The following is a 20000-nucleotide window of genomic DNA, read 5'->3' on the forward strand; positions in this document are numbered from 1 at the left end:
CACACAGACGCTCACAGAGACAGACAAGTGGGGGAGAAGGCGACACACACACACATTCTCAGACGCCTTAATGTAGACACAACGACGGACATGACACATGAAGTGTGTGTAGAACACGTTCAGAGAAATTGTGGTGAAAGTAGACGCTGTGGAAGGAGAAAGTTTGGGAGGAGGGAAAGAGAAAAAAATAGGAAAAGGGGGATCAAGGTAGAGAAGGGGAAAAGGATGAAAAGAGGAGTGAGGAGCAGCGGGAGAAGGGGAAGAGAAGATGAAGAAGAAGGAGGGGGTGAAGAGGAGACAGAGAGGAGAGACAAGGCATCCAATTCATCGGCCTCAGGAGCTCCTAATCCAGACTGATCCTTGGGATTCTAACCGGGATTTCATCACACACACACACACACACACACACACACACACACACACACACACACACACACACACACACACACACACACACACACACACACACACACACACCATATGTTCAATAATTCTACTCCAGAAGAATCAGGTGATAAATACTGAAGCTCTTTCAGTCACAATGTCGTGAAATCGTTTTCTCTTGTTGTTGTTGACCGTTGTCGTGACGACCTCCAGTTGATTCTGCTCTGAAATTTGAAATCTAGAACAACGTAGAATAGCGCGTATGGCAACCAGATGATCCTACGCAAAATAATCTCTCTCTACGTGAACTGTAATAAAAGCTGGATGCGTCGATCAACCACGTTTGATTGGCTGAAGGGTCCCTGCAGCAGCTACAGCTAGCTAGTTAGAGTTAGCTGGTTAGAGTTAGCTGGTTAGAGTTGCCGAGGACAACTCTTATTATGGTTTGCAGGAAACTAGAACTTACGGGGAAACGTAATCGTAGTCGAGATAACAATTCAACAGGCGATGCGCTACGTGGCGGCCGAGCCGACGCACCGCTGCTCCCTGCTGTTCTTTCTGATGCTTTTCTGTTCGTCTGATTCCGTTGTTACTGAAGGAACCTGTTTCCTCCCTCAGGAGGAGTCGAACCCGTTGCAGAAGGAGCTGCAGACGGAGGGGAGCTGGACCTTCCCCAGGGGGCGACCAAGTTCATCAAGAAGAAGCAGCCGTCCAAGAAGGCCAGGAAAGGTAGGAGAGACCGTCTTCAGCTGAGCTTGTCCTCCCCCCAACCGGTGTCGGGATCCATCGCTCCAGCAGTACGTCCCAGCCGGCCTGTAAATCCTGACATCGATACCTGCTCCCCATCATTCGCACCGCTGTAATCCAGCCTCCCCCCTGCCCTCACGCCATCCGGCTCCGTGTCATCCGTTATTCCGACACGCCGCTTCGACTCCCCTTGGCCCGGGGCCTGCAGAGTCAGCATGGTCCGGATTCTGCTCGCTGCCAAAAGATGAAATCAAACAATAAATCTGGTTGGGCAGATGCATTGTGGGTATGCTCGGGCTTTGGAGCTGTCAGCTGGGTTATTTTTAACATACAGGAAGTGCGTCATGCCTCACTTTGGCGTTCCTGGTGGGACGTCTGTAGCATCAGCGTTGATGTGTTCTGAAGTGTTGTCGTTTTCATGGACTAAACCTTAAAGTGTAGCTGAAGAAGGGCGACTTTCAGTCGGTCTCATCATCATCATCATCATCATCATCACGTCTGACGGTGTTGGAGACGAGACATGAGACCGCGTCCGGTGTTTGCCGGATGAGCGTTGTCAGGTCTGATTGGACGACATGTCTGCGGTGTCTCGCTCTCACTTCTTCTTCTCTTCCGTCTGTTCTCAGTTCATCCTTCTCTCCTCTTTCTAACACAGCTGGAGCAGCGGGGGGTCCTCTGATTACTGATGCTCGGTTTTCTGGTCTCTGATTGGTCGCCTGCCCCCCGACATGGCCGATAAAACCAAAAGGAAAATGATCTTTGATTAGTTTTGCTTGTCAGTGAAACCTCCGAGCCTCTGGCTCTTCAAACGTGTGGGCAGCGCCATGTCCAGACCAGTCCTTAAGCCCCGCCTCCTCAGACAGGAATCATTAAGAGACAAGAAACAGCCATATTTGTTCAACTTGTGATGTTTTTGCAGCACAAATATTAAATATAATAATATATGACATTAAATATTTCCCGAGACATTAGATAAAATAACGCTGACTGTTTTTAACACCCATGATGCACCTGATGGTTGTCCAGAGATGTGAAGGACAGCGTTCCTCTCCAGACATTAAAAGATGCAGTAAGCATTCATTCTTTCCTCACCTCTAAAGTAATCAGATTGCTCCTGATGATATAATGATATATATTCCTATGGAGAAACCCATAAAACCCAGAGAACAAATCCATTCAGACGCCTTCTGTTTAACCGTCTGTGACTCAAAAGTGATTAGGAGCCATGCCAAACCAGTAGACACACACACACCACACACAAAGTTGACTTTGAAAGGCATCAAACAGTACCTATGAGTGGGAGGGGAGATGGAAGTAGGGGGGGGGGGGTTGCTGGAGGGGTGGAGCTCTCTCTCTCTCTCTCTGGTTTGAAAAGGGGGGGATGAAAGAGAGATGAAAGGGAGAGTGTCTTCCTTCTCCTCTTTCCTGGTGCTGCATCCCTTTTTGTTGTTCTCCTTCTCCTCTTAGCCCACCTGGGATCACAGACACCACACACACACACACACACACACCTGTGTGCATGTCACTCCTAACATGTAAACACACCCGTCGTGTATCTCCGCTGCCTCAGAGTCATCGTTTCCACACCTCCAGCGTGACGCAGCCACACCCATGATGCAACAGCCTTGAGGTTTACGTTCGCTAAATCAGCTCCAGGTCAATGGGACGCTCTCCTTGTGGATAAACGTGCGGCGGACGGGAGGAAACGGGAGCTTAAATCTGATTCCATCTTAATTATGATCTGAACAATCAAAGCGGTGATGACTGTCAGCCTGAGGCGGCGCTCTGGTGTCAGGAAGTCCCTTTAATGGGCCGCATGTCTTACATCTCCCCCTGATTTATGACGCGTGTTCGGTCACATCCTCCTGTTCTTCATGTGGATGAAAAGAAGGAACCTGGAGGGACGTCCCTCCCCACCCCCACCCCCCCACACACACACACCCAGCAGGGGGAAGACGGAGGACGAATCAGTGAATCTGTTTTTGACTTCTCGCCCTTAGCCCAAGGAGCGATCGCGTCACCGCACTGTTATTAAGAACACCTCAATGAAGGCCTGTTGTTGCCGCGACGACAGCCTAATGGCTGCTCGTCAGCGTGTTTGTTGTGGCGCGGACTCGTTCACACGGGTGAACGCTGACAGGCGGAAGGATGACCTCACGGGTCCTTCCGGCGCCGCCCTGACCCTCCTGCCTGCTTCAAATCCTGCTTGTCAACAACATTTTTAGGAAGCGGCACTCCGGTACCGAAACCGCTGGCGGGTGCCAACTAAGCCCCACCCACCACGCGTCGATCACGCCCCCCCGCCAGCCGTCGCTCTGTCGACGGAGCGCTGATGAGATGTCGGGCTGTTTAATGTGTGTGTAATGTTCCACTAATGTCTCCGCAGCGGATTTATCTGATCTGCTATTCTTGGCGCTGGGGGGCGAGTACGGGTGGCGATGAGGACGGCGTTCCGCGCGGCGTTGCCTGGCAGCGAAGCAAACGTTCAGGTGTGGGGGGGGGTTAAACCTTACAACAGCCGTGAAGGCCTGTCAGAGGCTCGGGTGACTCGCTCTTTAGCCTGATAAATTTAGTGTGGATGTCAGGAGGAATCACACGCTGTCGTCCCCCCCCCCCGGCCTCCCCCCACCCCATGCTCCATCAGATTCACGCTAGTCCAGGGGATCAGGCGGGGGGGCTGAAGGTCAGGGGCAAGGTCAAAGACCTGGAAGCCTTTCCTGGCACCAGTGAGAGCGGATAGTGGACATCAGTGGGGGGGGGGGGGGTCAACCATCCTGACCATCCTGAGAGTCCATCTGTGTCATCAGAGGGGGAGGGATGGGTGAGGGATGGGGGGCGCTATGATAGCCATCAACAAAACAGACATCCTTGTAGAGGTAGAAACCCAGATGTGTGTGTGTGTGTGTGTGTGTGTGTGTGTGTGTGTGTGTGTGTGTGTGTGTATGTGTGTGTGTGTGTGTGTGTGTGTGTGTGTGTGTGTGTGTGTGTGTGTGTGTGTGTGTGTGTGTGTGTGTGTACTGTAGAGTCCATTTGGACCCGGGCTCCTTGGGGAAACTTCCAGAAGGAAGGAACTCTCTTCCTTTGGGAGGTCGGAGTAGGAAGTGCAGTTGGGGGGACCACCCCCCCTCCCCTCACACACACACTCACACACACACACACACACACACACTGCTTTTCACATTAAGGCAGGGGCAGCTCTGTGATGGGATAGAACCGTTCATCAGTGCGTTTTATGCAGCGACCGGTTCAGGGGTTCATTCATGGGGGGTTGGGGGGTTCGGCTCTGAACAGGTTGGACCTTTGTTTAACATCCTGAGAGAAGAGTCAAAAAATAAAAGACGAGACGTTCCTGCATCACATCACATCACACTCCACACACGTCGTCCCAGAGCTTAGATTTGTCATCTTAAAAGAATTGAGGGGGGATTTTTGGTTTCAATTTGATAAAATTTCTCACTAAATAATCTCATTCTGGTGGATTTGATTCCTTTGAAAGACTTAAACTCACTTTTGAATAAAAACACACTTTTACACACTACAACACAAACCTGAGCGTTTAAAGCTCTCCTTGTTGCGCAGCCTTTCAGATGTGAGGCGATGCTGTGGGACGATCGGGCCCGTAGTGCTGCGCAGTGAAAGCCCCCCTTTGTTGCCCCACTCCCCCTCCAATCCCCTCACACTCCACCCTTTTTCCCATTTTTCTTTAAACAAGGGACCTTTAATTTGGCGAGAAGGAAGCAATGAATTGTAGAGTATACTTTTCCACGGGCGGACTGGGAAGAGGAGGCCCCTCTTTCTGTGTCTCCTGGTCCCATTCAAAGCCAATAGGTAACACATGTGAGACAGCGGCGCACTGTTCACTCCTCCGTTCACTCCTCCGTTCACTCCTCCGTTCACTCCTCCGTTCACTCCCTCACTTCACTGTTTCACACTCAGACAATCCAACACACATAATTCACGACCAAATGAATGTTTCTATGTCAAAAGAAACCAAAATGTTTGAGGTAACAAGCTAATCCTATGCTAGTCGCAAAGCTACTGATTAGCAGTGGAGCATCTGGAGGCTGACCCCCCCCCCCACACCCACAAACATCATTTAATACAAAATTGATGGACAGCCAGCTGCAGCATTAGCTAGTTGTTTAGCCTGTTAGCATAACGCTACAGGGCGGGTTAGTTTGTGTGTGAAACATGGGACTCCTTTGTTGCCACCCCCCCCCTCCCCCAAACACCCCATGTTGGGGGTGTTTGGGGGGGGGGGGTGAGAGACAGAGTTTATCAGAGGAGACGTGTCAATTAGCCGGGGGGTCCAGGAGTCAGAGCCACAGGTCAGAGGTCAGGGTGAGGGGGGTCGTCAGCTGTCACCACCTATAAAAACTGACTGTACTCTTCTGCACATGTGTGAGACACACACACATACACACACACACACACACACACACACACACACACACACACACACACATACACACACACACACACACACACATACACACACACACACACACACACACATTCCTTCTGAAGGAGAACAGCCTTCATTCTTTGGTGGTTTTGGTCGTCATTTACATCAGGAATGATCATTTCATGCTCAGTTTAACTGTGATGTAGACAGAAAAGTCAGATGGAAGTTAAATAATAAGCTAATATGAAAGGTTTTCCCCCACAGTGAGACGTTATTCCTTCATTATTTCATGAGCTCTGACTGTTGGACTCCATTTAGATAAAAGCTTTATTTATCGTCGCGTTGAGCCGCTGGTTGAGGAGTTGTTAGAGAGACGACATCCAAAATCTACACAATGAGATCCAAGCTGTCGTAAACCTCCATCGGCCCGCAGCTGAGTCGACTCTAACCATGTTTCACGTGAACAAAGCAGAAGTTTAATCCCCATAATGCCAGATTTTGACCTCAGACTAATGATTTCAGTTTTCCAAAGTTCACATATAGACTCTTTTTAGAGCTCTGGAAATTACCTGTTCCTCTGAGAGCTTAAGTGTTTTCTCTAGCACAGCAAGAAGTGATCAGTGTCAGGAGAAGGAGTCGGGTCAGCTCCCTCAGCTCTGGCGGCGGCTCAAAACAAAGTACAGGCTTCAGACCGCAGACAGAAGCATTATGGGTACATAATGCCTCGCTTCCTCCCCTCCTTCCTTCTGTCGCTCCTTCCATCCACCGCTGGTCCTCCGTTCTCCCTGCAGCCCCGTGTTACCAGTAATAAGACTAGTGTGTGTGTGTGTGTGTGTGTGTGTGTGTGTGTGTGTGTGTGTGTGTGTGTGTGTGAATGTCTTTCATTTCCATGGTCCGATATTTGCCATGGAATGAAGCCCAGCATTTAGCCTAATGAAGGAAACTAATCATGTCCTCTGTGATCACACACACACACACAAACACACACACACACACACACACATACACACACACTTTGAAAGGGAAACACCTCCAACACTCATCTAATATGTGTCCACAGGCCTCGACAGGACATTCCTCATTTATTCAGCAAATAGTCGCACACACGCTCAAATGTTACATACACACACAGACACACACACACACACACACACACACACACACACACACACACACACACACACACACACACACACACAATTGACAAATCCATGTACACACACTCATTCTGACCACATTTTGACACCCTCACACGCCAAGTAAACATTCACTCACAAAATCAAAAATCACACAAGCACATTTTCTGGCTTAAGCCACGCTGCCCAACTCCATAACACACACACACACACACACACACACACACACACACACACACACACACACACACACACACATAGGCATAGACACACACGTGCCAAAGCAAATGGCTGCAGGTTGTGGATGTATGATGTGTTTCTCTGGTTACAATTAATTCCCATGATTAATGAGATGTGATTACTTTCCCAAACAGTCACTGTGTGTGTGTGTGTGTGTGTGTGTGTGTGTGTGTGTGTGTGTGTGTGTGTGTGTGTGTGTGTGTGTGTGTGTGTGTGTGTGTGTGTGTGTGTGTGTGTGTGTGTGTGAGTTGGTTGTCAGTGATACTGTTAATTTCATTGACAAAAACTCCATCAAGCTTTTTTCCGTGACTCAGCGGCGATGATGGGATATCGCTGAGCGGTTCTGACTGACACGCGTGTTGTGTTGCCGTGTGCTGAGCTGACGGAGGAGCAAGAAGAGGGTTTAACACAGACAGACAGGCTCCGCCCACGGGAAGAGACAACCGAGGTTGACGCCAAACTTGACCTCTCCGCCGTGTTTGTCTTTGATTGGGGAGCAATGCAACATGTGGACGGTGTCAAGATAATATGTGTGCATGAGCTAACAAGAGCAACACACACAGACACACACACACACACACACACACACACACACACACACACACACACACACACACACACACACACTCTCTGAGCTGCTGGGTGTACGGTGATACACAAACAGCTATTTTTCCTTCCCAGCGGTGCAGAGCGCTATGTGGCCATGTTTACAGGAGTGTGTGTGTGTGTGTGTGTGTGTGTGTGTGTGTGTGTGTGTGTGTGTGTGTGTGTGTGTGTGTGTGTGTGTGTGTGTGTGTGTGTGTGTGTGTGTGTGTGTGTGTGTGTCTGGATGGCTGTGAGGCTGTTGTGCGGTTGTGTGTTCGCTTGTCTTTTTTTTTTCTTGGAAGCTCTGCGCTTTGACGTTTGTGTCTGACCCGTGTTTGTGGTGTGTGCGTGTCGCTGCGTTTAAGTGTGAGTCTGTTTAATGCTGTGTGTTGTGGAGAAAGTCGAACCAGCCTTCAGTTTTGAAGTGTGTGTTTGGCTCCACCCCTCAGCGCTCACACCCTATTGGTTCGATTATTGGCAACAATAATGTCGTCACCTTGCTGTGGTTCGTTATTTTGCTTTGAAAGTGTCAGTCAGTTCCGGAGCATCTCCGGCACAACGCCAGAGCTGAACGAGGCACAGGACCTGATCGAGGCACAGGACCTGATCGAGGCACAGGACCTGAACAAAAAATCAAATCTAAACGAGGCACAGGACCTGAAAACAACATCAAATCTGAACGAGGCACAGGACCAGAATGAGGCACAGGATCTGAACAACACATCAAACCTGAACGAGGCACAGGACCAGAATGAGGCACAGTACCTGAACAAAACATCAGATCTGACTGAGGCACAGGACCTAATGAAGGGACAGGACAGGACATTTCAAATGTCAAAGGTGGATTGAGTATCTGGTAGCACACAATGAACTTAAGGTGCATTGTGGGAGTTTTCTTGAGCACTGTAGCTTGCATTCAGCATTTTTCTTTAGTATGTGATTGCTAGCTGAAAGCGCCGCTGTGCTTCAGCGCAGTGATTGACACGTATCTGGCTGTTTGGTGATTTATTTAGAACATAAAACCTCCGCACCAAACAAACAACAGCTCTGTACTTAACCTTCTGCTGGGCTGAACCATCTGAGGATAAACGGCCCTTAAGGCGTGAAAACACAACACCAAACACCCAAACCAGAGACAGTTGTCTTTCTTCAGGGGGGGGTTGAGGGGTCATGCTGCTCTGGAAGTGGCTCAGACAAATTTTTGGAATCACTGAGGTTAAGATAGTTGAGGTATAATTATGCATGTGGCTTTGTGTCAAATCACCAAATTCCTGCAGAGTTTTTTTACGGGTTAACCACACGCACACATTTATTTTCCTTGGAATACTTTGTCACTTTTGGTTCAAGCCCGTTTTTTTGTTGTGAGTTGCTCAACAGAAGCAGATCCAAACTCTCAAATAGTGATATAATTCTCTCTGTAACACACTAACGTGTCTTTAGATCTCCCTCGGCGTGGAAGAAGTCTGACGGAATGAACGCTCACGCTAACTCTCTGGTATGTGCCCTCTTTGGTACCTTGTCACTATTGGATGTTGACATCAAAGCCCACAATGCTTGTTATGTGTGTGGCGACAGACAGTAATTAACTGGGAGCATCCCAGTGGGACCAATCCTGACTGACTCCATCAATCAAGGCCAATCCGCTGCCACCGCCGGAATGTCTGCAGGAGCCTCGGCGCTAACGCCTCGCTCTGAGCGTTCGTTAGCGTTTCGCCTGCGTGTCTGATGTTGTCAACGTATCCTCATACTGTATACATGACATCTGTCAAGCGTTTACCAGCCAATCAGAGCCCCAGATCATGTTAGCCATGCTGTGATTGTTTACAAGGCTTTTGTTTGGCTTTATTTACATGTTGTGCTTCTTTTGCATACTAACGCAGCATGCTATGTAAATTACGGCCTGTGAGCATGGTGGTTTTCTATCATCGTAACTAAACGGCACAACCAGGTTAAAGGGGTGCAAAGAACCTGCTTATCCCAGAATGCATTGCATAGAAGTTTTAATATAATTTCTGCGGACCTAAAAACACAAAATGATTTTCCCACCACCTTTTCCCAGACGTTTGAGGAGAACTTCAGACGAATTTACGGAGAAGAACAAAAAGCAAAACTACCGATACGATTGTATAGCTGATGGAACACGCGTTCCGATCGGGTGTGAATCCTGATTGAATTATCTATTATCTATCTATCGGTGGCGACAGACGGCGGCCGCAGTTTGTGTTTCTTTGAGAGATGGAGTGGGGACATGAAGGGGTTAAGCAGGGAAGTGCTGGAGCCAGAGAGATTGACCCAGACATGACCCGTCTATGAGAACATGTTTAACCCCACACACACACACACACACACACACACACACACACACACACACACACACACACACACACACACACACACACGGAGCTGCTCATCCTGAAAAAGATGGTGAGATGGAGGAAGAGATAAACGAGATGTTGGGTTGGTTTTTACTGGGGGGGTGTGGGGGGGTAATCCTCCAGCGTCCTGTTATTTCACAGCCAGACACCGGCGTTACGGTGATGCTCACAACTGGACAGGAAGCGCCTCACCATCTCCTGAACGCAGCTTTTTGATAATATATCGCTCCATAACGTCCACAGAAATCAGAACAACACCAAGGATGCTGGTAAAAGTGTATTTTCAAAATAAAAGCACGCCTTTTTTTGCCGTTTGTCTTCTTAAGGCTTTTTTTTTTTAAATACAGGTTAATAATGAAGGAAAAATAGGTGCGTTTGATTTATGTCTCTTGTTCCAGTGCTTCGCGCAGCCGCTGCCAGTCTGGTCTTGTTTCCCAGTCTGACCTCAGACTTACCTCCTGGCGTTCCACCAATCAGATAACGGCTCTCTGCCCTCTTAAGAGCACATTGGCCGTGAACGGGCTGAAATGGGGCCCATCCCAAATCGCTGGCAATTATTATAGATTGTGTCCGAGATTGTTGGCATGTGAATAAACATGGTGTTTTTGTTATTGTAGCCTAAAACTCAATTTGGGTTTGTTTGTGTGTGTATGTGGAAGCAGTTTGTGTTTACTGTGTGTGTGTGTTTTCTACATGCTACGTCGCCCCGTCGGGGCGAGCGAGCTCCGCTCTCTAAGCCCGTTCCCGTCTCTCTCTCTTTGATGTGTCCCGGTCCCGTGGATCAGATGATCCGCAGACAAGCAGCAGAAATGTTTATGAGCTGCGGATGAAAAGCTGCTCCGGCAGTTGTTGTGTGAGTGGATGTTGCTTTGGTTACGTCTTGGCACCGACATCAGACGTCGTCTCCACCAAACTTCCAAGCCGCCGTTGAACCCGTGACCTTCACTGCCTCCGCCGTCGGCCTCCGACAACACCCGGAAAGAAAAGGGTTTTGTGCGCTCGACGTTCCCCTGGCACAACGCTGAAAGAGGCTGGTTCATCCCAAAGACATTCCCAAAAATGAGAACAGGGAATGTTCACGGACCGTCCTCCTAAGTCCTGTTCCACTTAAAAGGCTCCTAATTTTTCTGGAACGGGTTCTGGAACTTTAAAACGTGGGATTAATCCATTAGAGTTTGGATATCAGGAACAGAAGTGCTCCATGAAGATGGATTAATGAAGCATTTGCATGTGTGTCCTCAGGGGATGAGCCGTATCGGATCGTTTATGTTCGCTATGGCAACGGCGGAATTATGTGTGAGTGTGATGAGCTCACACACACACACACACAGTCACACTCAGTCAGTGTTGTGGTTGTTATCTCCGTGATGCTGAGGTCACCTTAACACACACTCGTTCTGTTTTTTTAGTCCACATCACTTTCTGGAGTATGTTCCTCAACAGCTGCAGAAGATGGAGACAGGCAGAATAAATCAATAAACGTCCCAAGAAAAAACTTTATTGACAGCCTTTTTGGGCTGACAGCATCAAAAGATTTTTCCCATATTTAGTTTGATTTTTAAAATTACTTTCAATCACTGTGTTTTCTTACATTTTTGTGAGTTTAATGAAGTTCTTCTGTTTTGTAAATCTTTAAATTTGGGCTGTGGTTTTGTAAAAGCAAACGAGCCAATCAGAGCTTTGTGGGCGGGATCAAGAGTTCAACACATGTGGACAAGGAAGCAGCTCTTTGTGTCCTTATTTGGTCGGTATTGTTCTTTTTTTAACAAAATATAACCTAAAATAGAAACCAATTTAAAGTCAGGTCCGTTTTCTCTTCTTCTTCTTCATCTTTTAATTTGTCTCCTGCTGACAAGTAATCAGATTACTCTGATAAATCAGCTGAAACAATCAGATATGGCTGTTTTCTTTCTTTCATCCTCTCTCTGTCACTCTTTCAGTCTGTTCTCTTCCTCCCCCCCCGTCTTTCACCATCATAGAACTTTTTACAGTGTACAGAACATAAACCTGTCGTCACGCCGTGTCATTACTTCGTTATCCAGAGCAGCGGCGTTCGTTTCTCAGTCTGACCTCTTCTTTCTTTCATTCCTTCTTTCTCTTGGTCGCTTTCTTTTTCTCTGTCTTTCTCTCTCTTGCTTCCATTTTCCTTTTTTCTTTTTTCACATCATTCGTTCCTTAAGGTTTGTGTTCTCTCTCTCTCTCTTTCTAACACAATCAGAAGTTTACATTACATTTCCTTTTCTTGTTTCTAGTTTTCCTTCCTCTCTTTTCCTCTCTCTTCACCCTTCACTACTTTTCTTCCGACCTCGTCTCTCCTGAACGCCCTCTGCTCCTTTCTTCCAACACTTTTCCCAATTTCTTTCTTTCTTCTCTGACCTCCGTTGTTCCTCCCATCAGGAGTCTTTTCCTCCTCTGATTCCCTTATTTTCTCTCCGTCGTTTCCCTCCTCTGAGTGTTTATGGAAACACCTCCGCTGATGTTCCCACCCTGATAACCAGATGTCCTCCTGACAGACACTCAAGACGCTGCAGAGATTAAACAGCAGATGCAGCGAATCATCACCGAACACACCCTCCATGAAACACTCGGAGGTGACAGCGGAGGCCTCTGATAGGATGAGGTCATCCCTCCGTTCCTGCTCCTCTCTCTCCTCTCCATCCATCCATCTTTCCTCCCCTCCTTCCTCACACAGACACCATAAATAACCCGGCGAACAGGAACGAGTGTCGGCGGCGAGACGAATGTGTGAGAGCATCAAAGCGAGAGGAACCAACGCAGAAAGAAGCGCTGATAAGAGAAGAGAGGGCAGGCCGATGATGTCACCCCCCCATAAAACAAGAGGGGGGGGTTGGAAAAAGTGTCTGAGGTCATTTTCTTATAAGTTACCTCAGCAGCATGTCTGCCTGAGAACTTACATCAGCAGAGGTTAAAGGTCAGCGTCACCTGCGGAGGATTTGCTGTCAGGTGCTTCAGTGGAGGTCAGAGGTCAAACCCGGGTCCTGAGGGTGATCTCACCGTCTTTTTTGCGTCTTTGGGGCAGATGACATCAGCAGTGGGTGAAGTCTGGGTTTTATTGATCGTCCCCTGCCAGCAGAGTGTTCACACCGCCGCTGGTTTCCTGTCAGCGCTTCTCATTTGTTTCCATCTCGGCCAAACGAAACCAGGCTGGACTTTTTAAGACCACGTTAAAGCGTTCTGGGTGGTTAAGAACCCGGCTTTTAAATATTTAACCAGAACCACAGTAGCCCCTGCTAGTCTGAAGCTAGCTGGGATGCAGGACTGGAGACGTCCTGTTGGGTCCAAACTGACCTCGGTTAGAGCCGTTCACAAAGTGAACAACCAGAATAATACAACACAAAGACAAAAGAGGCTGAGAGCTCTTATAGAGAGATTAAAAAGAGGAGGTTCTCTCCTCCGCTAAGCTCCATCTGATGTGACGCTAGAGTTTGCGCCGCAGGTAGGAAGCCTGGGCCCAATGGAGCACATCTCCTACTCCTCAGTGTGTGTGTTCACGTCAGGATGCGCTGCTGGTGATTGAATTAAAGAACGCTCCTGTAAAAACATCCAGTCCACGCGGCTGCAGATCGGATTTACTTTATTTATTCACTCGCTCTTTTTCTCTTCTGTCGTTTTTGCTCATCCAACCCTCCGACAGGAAGACGAGTTCGCTTTCTGCCTCCGACGTAGAGATGTGACCCGACAGGAGTTTAGTTTGGTCAGTTCAGTGTGTGTGTGTGTGTGTTTGTGTGTGCGTAGAGGTGGAGATCTCTGATTGCTTGGCAGATTTATGGCCTAAGCGATACAAAAAGTTCTATGTTAGATAAATATATGCTCTCTATGTCGCTCGCCCCGTCTCTCTCTCTGCAGGACACACTGCTGCCTTTGTCCTCTGTAGCAAAGCAAACACACACACACACACACACTGCAAGGTTTTCATTCATTCTTTTCGAACTTCCCTTGTTGTGATATCTAACTGTTGCGCATAGGCAGTTCACACACACACACACACACACACACACACAATGCATGGTTTGGCAGCGCTGATTATTTATGAGCTGGTGGTTTAGCATTGTTTATTAAGGGCTTGTGTGAAAGGATGTTGGTACTGTGTGTGTGTGTGTGTGTGTGTGTGTGTGTGTGTGTGTGTGTGTGTGTGTGTGTGTGTGTGTGTGTGTGTGTGTGTGTGTGTGTGTGTGTGTGTGTGTGTGTGTGTGTGTGTGTGTGTGTGTGTGCCAGCCAATGTGTACGCCCTCTAAGGATTAGCCTGGAATGTACCCTCTTCCTGTCAACTCTCTCTCTACCTGATGCAGCTTCTATCACTGATGGGCATCGTCATGATGGAGGCAGGAAGTGACCTCAGCATCAACTTCCTGTTAAACCAAAACTAATAGTGTGATAGATTCAAGACTGCAAACTGATGACAAATATTAGAAAACCAGGCAGAGTAACAACGTTTGTCAACTCACACACACACATACACACACACAAACACACACACACACACACACACACACACTTGAAGTGGACTGTGACAGGCGTTAGTTGGCTGGAACCGCGTCCTGACGGTTTCCTCCTCTTCCTCTGACTGGAGATGGGGCCCCAGGGAACGGGGGACCCTCTCCCCCCGGCGTGATGCTCTGGATGTGTGGTTTGTGTGTCTGAGAGCGACTGCTGGGGGGTTTCCTCCCCTCTGTAAGCACGCTCATTCTCCCATGACCACCTCCTCCACCTGGAGACCCCTCTATCTTCCTACCTGTCTGCTGCGTATGCGTCCTGTCAGCTGATTGGAGGAGGACGTGATCGAGAACATCTCCACATTGATGGGGTTACCTGGCAACAAGTTACTCACATGATTGGCATCATAGGCTCCACCTCCTGTTGTGGGTTCCTCCCCACCACAGGCAGGTCGATGGTTCTGACTGACTGTTCAGACGTGACTGCAGAGCTGCGTCCGGACCGACCAATCAACACGTTTGTTTTCACTTGACTAGAACCAATCAGTTTGATCAGGTCTGAAGACATTAAACGAACGGCTCAGGATTCCCTCGTGAACCGGGGCGGTGTCGACTTCCTCACCCTCAAAATAATTAAGCCTTTAATGACTATTAACTTTACTTCCTCTAATTCACACACACACACACACACACACTGACAATGGTGTTCTTCTTGACGCGCACACTCCCACACACACGAGTGGCGTGTGTGTGATAAGTAGTATTATGAGGCGTATCTGTTGTGTCAACGCTGCCTTTCACACGTCCTCCCTCCTCTTCACACCACTACAATAAAGAACCAGCTCAGGCAGAACAGTCACAACAGTAATCACTGGTTTCACTGGGTCGTTACTGAATTACTAAACACCTGTGGGTGGGCGGAGCCTACAGTTACCTGTTAGCCCACGCTATAGCAGCTCTGCCTTCACAGACTCCTTTCTGACTGCAGCATCTTTTAAACACGCGTGTTGTGGAAACTCGTAAACTGCATCTAATATGAGCCAATCCAATCGTTTCATGTGGGCGGGTCCTTTTCTGAGGATTCTGATTCGGCACTGCAGCTGGAAGGTGGATGCGGTCAGGAACCAATCAGCGCGCTTCTGGTTGTTGCTGAACTCTGTTGATGAAGTATCTTCTTGTGGGACACTTCAGCATCAGCGATGGGTCAGAGGTCAGATTACCAGCCTTCTCATTGGTTACCTCCAGAGCCAGTCGTTAGCGATCAGGCTAGTCTAAGAGCTAAAGCTGAGTGTGAATGGAGCGTCTGTCCCGAGACCCGCCGCTGGTTGAACATCAATCACCGGGCGACGCTGTGAAAGCTGCCCCAGCTGACAGCCAGTGCTTGCTGAGATATTTTTTTCCCACAATTCAACACACTTCCTGTTTCCCGTTTCGCTGCTAGCCTTATCGCAAAATAGTAAATTTAGACATTTAGGTCTGTTCCTCAGTCGATTAGATTAGCGGAGGGGAGATAAATGAGATCCAAACAGGTCCAACAGAGAATGTCTGGGATCTGGAGTCAGCTGTTCCTGCCGGTTGGGGTATTTTAGGCTCCATGTGAAGTGTTAGAAAATTATAGGATGCACCGCTCTCTGATGAAGATGATGATGAGTATTTTCAGGCTGACAAGACACTTCACTCTGCAATTACTCTACACACACCACAACACACACACACACACACACACACACACACACACACACACACACACACACACACACACACACACACACACACACACACACCAGAGCCTGGATATATGCTGTAGTTATTGTTGGCAGCAGGAAGGAGGATCAGAGTGTGTTTACTCTGACATTCAGTATGTTAGGAGTACAAGTACGCCACACGTGTACTCCGACCGTAAGCTGTTGTGTTCCTGGTTCAGTTTGTTGTCACACAAACTTTATTTGTCGATTATTATTGTTGATAGATCCCAAGAACAGACCTGAGAACAGCTGGTGATTGATTCCCAGCACCTCCTCCTCCTCACCAAGGAGACGGTCACGTGACCCGGCGGTTACATCACCGCCGTGGGCGCCGGAGCCTTGGCCTCAACAATCTATTACTTGTCAATGAGAGCTAAACGCTCTGAAGCCCGGACAGATTTATGACTTACACCCTCGTCACGCAGGACCCAGAGCCCTGGGGTCATCGTGACGCCATTACTCAGTGTTTCCAGGATCCGGACCAAGGGGGACGGAGCCTCTGGTTGTCTCTGTGCTCCACACCTGAGGAACAAGTTACCTGTTACTGAAGTGCAGCTGTCAGATCGCAGCGTCAGATATGACTGTTAGCTTTCCAATCAGATATAAAACTACCTACTGTTTGTCTCTTCTGTTTTCGTCTTCACATCTTTGGGCTTTTATTTTGAAAGGCCTCTGTAAAGGTTTGCTTTTCACTTCTATCCTGTTTGTTTATCTAGAAGCAGAACAACAACAACAAACAAAAACAAGTTGACAGATGACAGGCGGATTGAACCTGGAGGAGGAAACGTTTCAGATCAGGCCGTCCATTTTCCTCCTCTCATCTGTGGTTGTCATGGTAACGGCAGGTGGCGCAGAGGATTTCGCCCACTTGTGTCATGAAAGGTTACGATAGATAAAAAGTAATTTTAACACATCTAAAGCGTCGGTAAATTTCAGATTGCAGCCAATATCGTAAATTTCCCTGTGAGTTTCCAGGTGTGTGTGTGTGTGTGTGTGTGTGTGTGTGTGTGTGTGTGTGTGTGTGTGTGTGTGTGTGTGTGTGTGTGTGTGTGTGTGTGTGTGTGTGTGTGTGTGTGTGTTTGCTTGAGGATTTGCATACACTGGCCGATGCGTGCTCTGCAGCTGGCGTGTTTCTCTACAGGTGTGTGCATGTGTTCAGTTTGTACAGTGTGTGTGTGTGTGTGTGTGTGTGTGTGTGTGTGTGTGTGTGTGTGTGTGTGTGTGTGTGTGTGTGTGTGTGTGTGTGTGTGTGTGTGTGGAATGCTAACTGCCAACAGCCGAGATTTACAGGCGGAAGCACACTGCCAAAAACAGGAGGGGTCAGATTAATCACTTCTCAATGTGTGTGTGTGTGTGTGTGTGTGTGTGTGTGTGTGTGTGTGTGTGTGTGTGTGTGTGTGTGTGTGTGTGTGTGTGTGTGTGTGTGTTACTGCCACTGAACAGCATGAAATTGTTTTTGGATATTTTGCAGGTTTACACACTGAACGCTAGAGTTCATTTCGCTGCTCGTAAATTCTCCTTCCAAGCAGTGTCGGGTGTTTGTTGGATGGCAGTCGGATGATGTGGATCCAGTCGAATGAGGAGATTTTCATCCAACCTGCTTGTTTGTTCACTTTTTGCTCCATCTTAATCTCCTGCACAAGGAAAAAAAACATATAAAGCGAGATTTCAGTGTAGAAAGGATCCAGAAGAACTCGGTGAGAGCTGCGCTGATGGCTACAGCAGGAGCCGTGTGTGTGTGTGTGTGTGTGTGTGTGTGTGTTTAGATCTCTTAAACACACACACTGACTCCGCCCACTCTTGCACCTGTGGTAACAGGAAATCCACTGCATCTGCCAAAGATGAGCAGATTGTTGGTCTTGCAGCCTGACCTCATCAGAAGCCGCCGCTGGGTTCTCAGAAACAGAAATGTCCGACCTTTGTCCCGGTGACATCACAAACCCCGCCTACTTCACAAGCCCCACCTCCTGCCGGGCGTTCCTGCTGTTTACCGTCTGGCTCTGGCTGACAGCGGTGGCCATGTTGTCGGCTGTTTGGAGCCGTGATTACAGGACGGCGACAACAGTTTACGCACAACTGAGAATTTACTGGAGCGGGTGAGAGAGCAAGATGGCAACAGGGGGGGGGGGGAACCGAAAATGAAGGGTGAAAGTAAAGAGGGAGTAAAGTTACTGTTTGATTATACAGCAGGGGATGTTTACAACCTGGGGGTGGATGGTCTCCATGGCGATGGGAACGCCGTAATAGCACGACGCCCTCACTTTGATAGGAAGTGCTGCAGCGATCTGATTGGTTGAGTTCAGGCCTCGAGTGTTTCTGTTGACGATGGTAACGAGGAGAAATGCATGCTGGGTAGACGAACGGATTCAGTGTTTGTGAAAAGGCTGCATGTGTTTCCGGGATCCGTGTCCGTTCAGTGGAATGAAGTGTGTTTGTCTAAGCGTGTGTGTGTGTGTGTGTGTGTGTGTGTGTGTGTGTGTGTGTGTGTGTGTGTGGTTTCAGGTCAGTCCTTCATTTTCACAACATTTTCACAAACATTTTCATGTACTCCTTGAATTAACCCATCCCACACGTCGTGTTTCCAGTTTGTCTAGAGGGCGTTCTGTTCCGTGCGTTGCCCCGCCGCTCGGTTCCCCCATCAGGTTGATAAACGCCGCCTTTAAACAACTTTGTTTTCGACTGTTCAGAGCCTGAAACCGAAGAAGAACGCGTCCTCGCCGCCGCCGTCGTCATCGTGGTTCCAAAGCCGAGCCGGAGAACAAACATGGAATCAAAGGAGACGGAAACTCCATGTTGCTTGCCTTAAATATTTATATGGCGGTGAGGAGAATCAGGGACGTATGGACACACACACACACACACACACACACACACACACACGCACGCACACACATACACGCACACACATACAACGGAATGAAGTCTCTTTTCATTTTCACTGATGGGGGCGTCAGAAATATTTCTTCTTGGTTTCCTCTCTGGCTGCTTGTTTTTTTTCTGGCCAGCCGTGAAAGTATTGGGGAAGAGGAGGAGGAGGAGGAAGAAGAGGAGGGGGTGGAGGAGGAAGAGGAGGAGGAGGAGGAAGAGGAGGAGGAGGAGGAAGAGGAGGAGGAAGAGGAAGAGGAGGAGGAGGAGGAGGGAGAGGAGGAGGAAACAGATGAGATAACAAGCAGAGAGGCTCTGCGATTGGTTGGTTGTATATTAGGATGATGCTGGAACTGATGAATGAACCTTGTGAATCTTTGTGGGGGGGGGGGGGGGGCACGGGTCAGGCTGGCTGGTCAGACACGGGGTGGGGGGGTTGGGGCGTTAGCCTCTCTGCTACCTTCTTTTTTAGACCCAGTCCCGATTCCCTTCCGAACCCGAGCCGTCTCGCCCTAACCTTGATCATCATCTTCCTCGGACTACCCCCCAGCGGTGAAGGTCATGTGATGTGATCATGTGACGTGGATCAGCTGCTAAATGGACCTTTTGGTGAGAATTTTCCGAGGTCGCCTCTCGTGTCGCTGCTGTTTAAACTCCACTTTACGACCACACAGGTTCCGTTTGACTACAAGCTGTTTACAGCCTCACAGTTTACCCCCCCACCCCCCCGGTGTTTTCACCTGAGGGTGTGTGTGTGTGTGTGTGTGTACACTGTGTGTGTGCTGTTTAATTTGCAGATCCGTCGGTGGTTGTGTGTGTGTGTTGTAATGTGTACACACACTGCGGTGACTCCTCAGCTCCCGCTGCTCGGTCTCCAGGTTGGGGAGGGGGGTGTGTTTGCAGGGTCCCCCCCCTCCGCCCCCCCAGCAGGGAGCGCCGTCTGCGGCCGGCCAGGTGGGGTGTCGCCCCTTCCTCCCTCCGCTCTGCGTGAACGACAAGGAAAACAATCTGCGCTGGGAAATATGAAAAAGTCTCAATATTTCAGCAAATGTTTTTCTAATTGG

At 48.7% G+C, this 20000-nt stretch overlaps 1 protein-coding gene across 2 annotated transcripts in view; it reads left to right on the forward strand.

Annotated features, from left to right (window-relative positions):
- Nucleotides 1-20000, forward strand: part of bbs9 (Bardet-Biedl syndrome 9) — a 96897-nt gene that overhangs the window by 68504 nt on the left and 8393 nt on the right. For both annotated transcript variants that reach the window (XM_068322944.1, XM_068322945.1), the window contains one exon: nt 1003-1113. In XM_068322944.1, the coding sequence (XP_068179045.1) occupies nt 1003-1113 (111 nt within the window). The remainder of the gene's footprint in view (nt 1-1002; nt 1114-20000) is intronic.

Source organism: Antennarius striatus, chromosome 9 (assembly GCF_040054535.1).
Source record: "Antennarius striatus isolate MH-2024 chromosome 9, ASM4005453v1, whole genome shotgun sequence".
NCBI lineage: Eukaryota > Metazoa > Chordata > Actinopteri > Lophiiformes > Antennariidae > Antennarius > Antennarius striatus.